Source organism: Humulus lupulus, chromosome 2, assembly GCF_963169125.1.
Source record: "Humulus lupulus chromosome 2, drHumLupu1.1, whole genome shotgun sequence".
NCBI classification, from domain to species: domain Eukaryota; kingdom Viridiplantae; phylum Streptophyta; class Magnoliopsida; order Rosales; family Cannabaceae; genus Humulus; species Humulus lupulus.
The window spans coordinates 172,345,150-172,346,398 of NC_084794.1; the positions used below are offsets into that span (position 1 = coordinate 172,345,150).

General features: G+C 45.7%; 1 protein-coding gene across 1 annotated transcript; it reads right to left on the reverse strand.

The window, feature by feature from the left end:
- Window positions 1-210: 210 nt before the first annotated feature.
- Window positions 211-1,017, reverse strand: LOC133814931 (uncharacterized). Its single transcript, XM_062247834.1, has one exon. The coding sequence runs from the start codon at window positions 1,015-1,017 to the stop codon at window positions 211-213; it is 807 nt and encodes a 268-aa protein (XP_062103818.1).
- Between the last annotated feature and the right edge of the window lie 232 nt (window positions 1,018-1,249).

Sequence of the window (1,249 nt, forward strand, 5' to 3'; positions counted from 1 at the left end):
CTGAGGACTGACCCGTCTAGGTGTTTGCCACTGCGTTTCCTTATTCTGATCTATAACCAGCTGAGATTTATTCTTCTCAGAAATAGACATGTCATCTTCACCCATTCCTGAATATTTAAGAGCTTTAGACCCCTCCATTTCCTTGCTAGGAGCCCTATTTGCAACTCCCTCTGAAATTCCTGGTTTAACCAACAGCTTCTCTACAGTAGGCTAAGCTACTTTCTCCACCCACACTGCCTTTAGATTCTTCCGAAATTCTGCCATATTGTGCCCAAAACCAGAGCAACTCTTACATTTAGTAGGCACCCACTCATACTCTATTCCTTGATCAACCACCTGACCATGCTCATTGATAAACTGGAAACTTTGTGGGGGATTATCTGTGATTTCCATCTCCACTAACACCCTAGCAAACTGAATACGCGAACGCTCTTTAATGAATTTGTTCACCATAAGAGGTTTTCCAATCGTACTAACCAACGCACTAAGACACTTGCTCCCCCAATATTGCAGCCCAAGATCGTGAAGACGAATCCATAACGGAACCAAACGAACCAAGCGAATCGCACTAAGATCAGCTGCCCAAGGCCTAACAATAACGGGCTTCCTATCGATATGTATAACTCCATTCTCAAGAGCATGGTATCTAGTAGCTTCGTCATTGAACTTCACCAAACTTAGCCCCAAAGTCATTCTAGAAATCTGGGCAATCCCTAGATGACCCCAGACCCTTTTTATGAAACCCTCAAACACAGCCATTGGAGGGTTTGCTCCAAGAACCATGCAAACCACAGTAGAGCTCCAATTTGCAGACTGCATCCTCACCTCTTCAACATCCACTTGCGCCAGCTTCTGCCCATTCCTAAATATAGGTTCTGTGTATTCAAGATTGGGTTCAGAAAATGACAATTTGCTCGAATGAAATTGTTGCCAAACATGCTGAGAGTCCGACTGAAAATCCCCTTCCCAGAACTTATCACCATCGTCGCATCTATCCGCCCAAGCAACCTTATTCATCTCTGCATCCAATCCATCACCCAGCTCCTCAAAAGGCTGGGAACCCAAACCCTATCGGGCCATCTTAGCATCTTGCAAAAACCCCGACCCAGGTGAATCACCCAAACGTTTACCCTTCCCTGACTCGTCCGCGTGATTGCCCACAGATCCAATCTCCTGTCGGTCCTCTTACATAACTTGCTCAGGCCGAACATTAGGTGAAATCTCAGGCTTACGAACCGGCTTCTTCCTC

Coding starts and splice junctions, on each gene's coding strand:
- LOC133814931 (XM_062247834.1), bottom strand. CDS start 1,017: ATGAATAAGGTTGCTTGGGCGGATAGATGCGACGATGGTGATAAGTTC.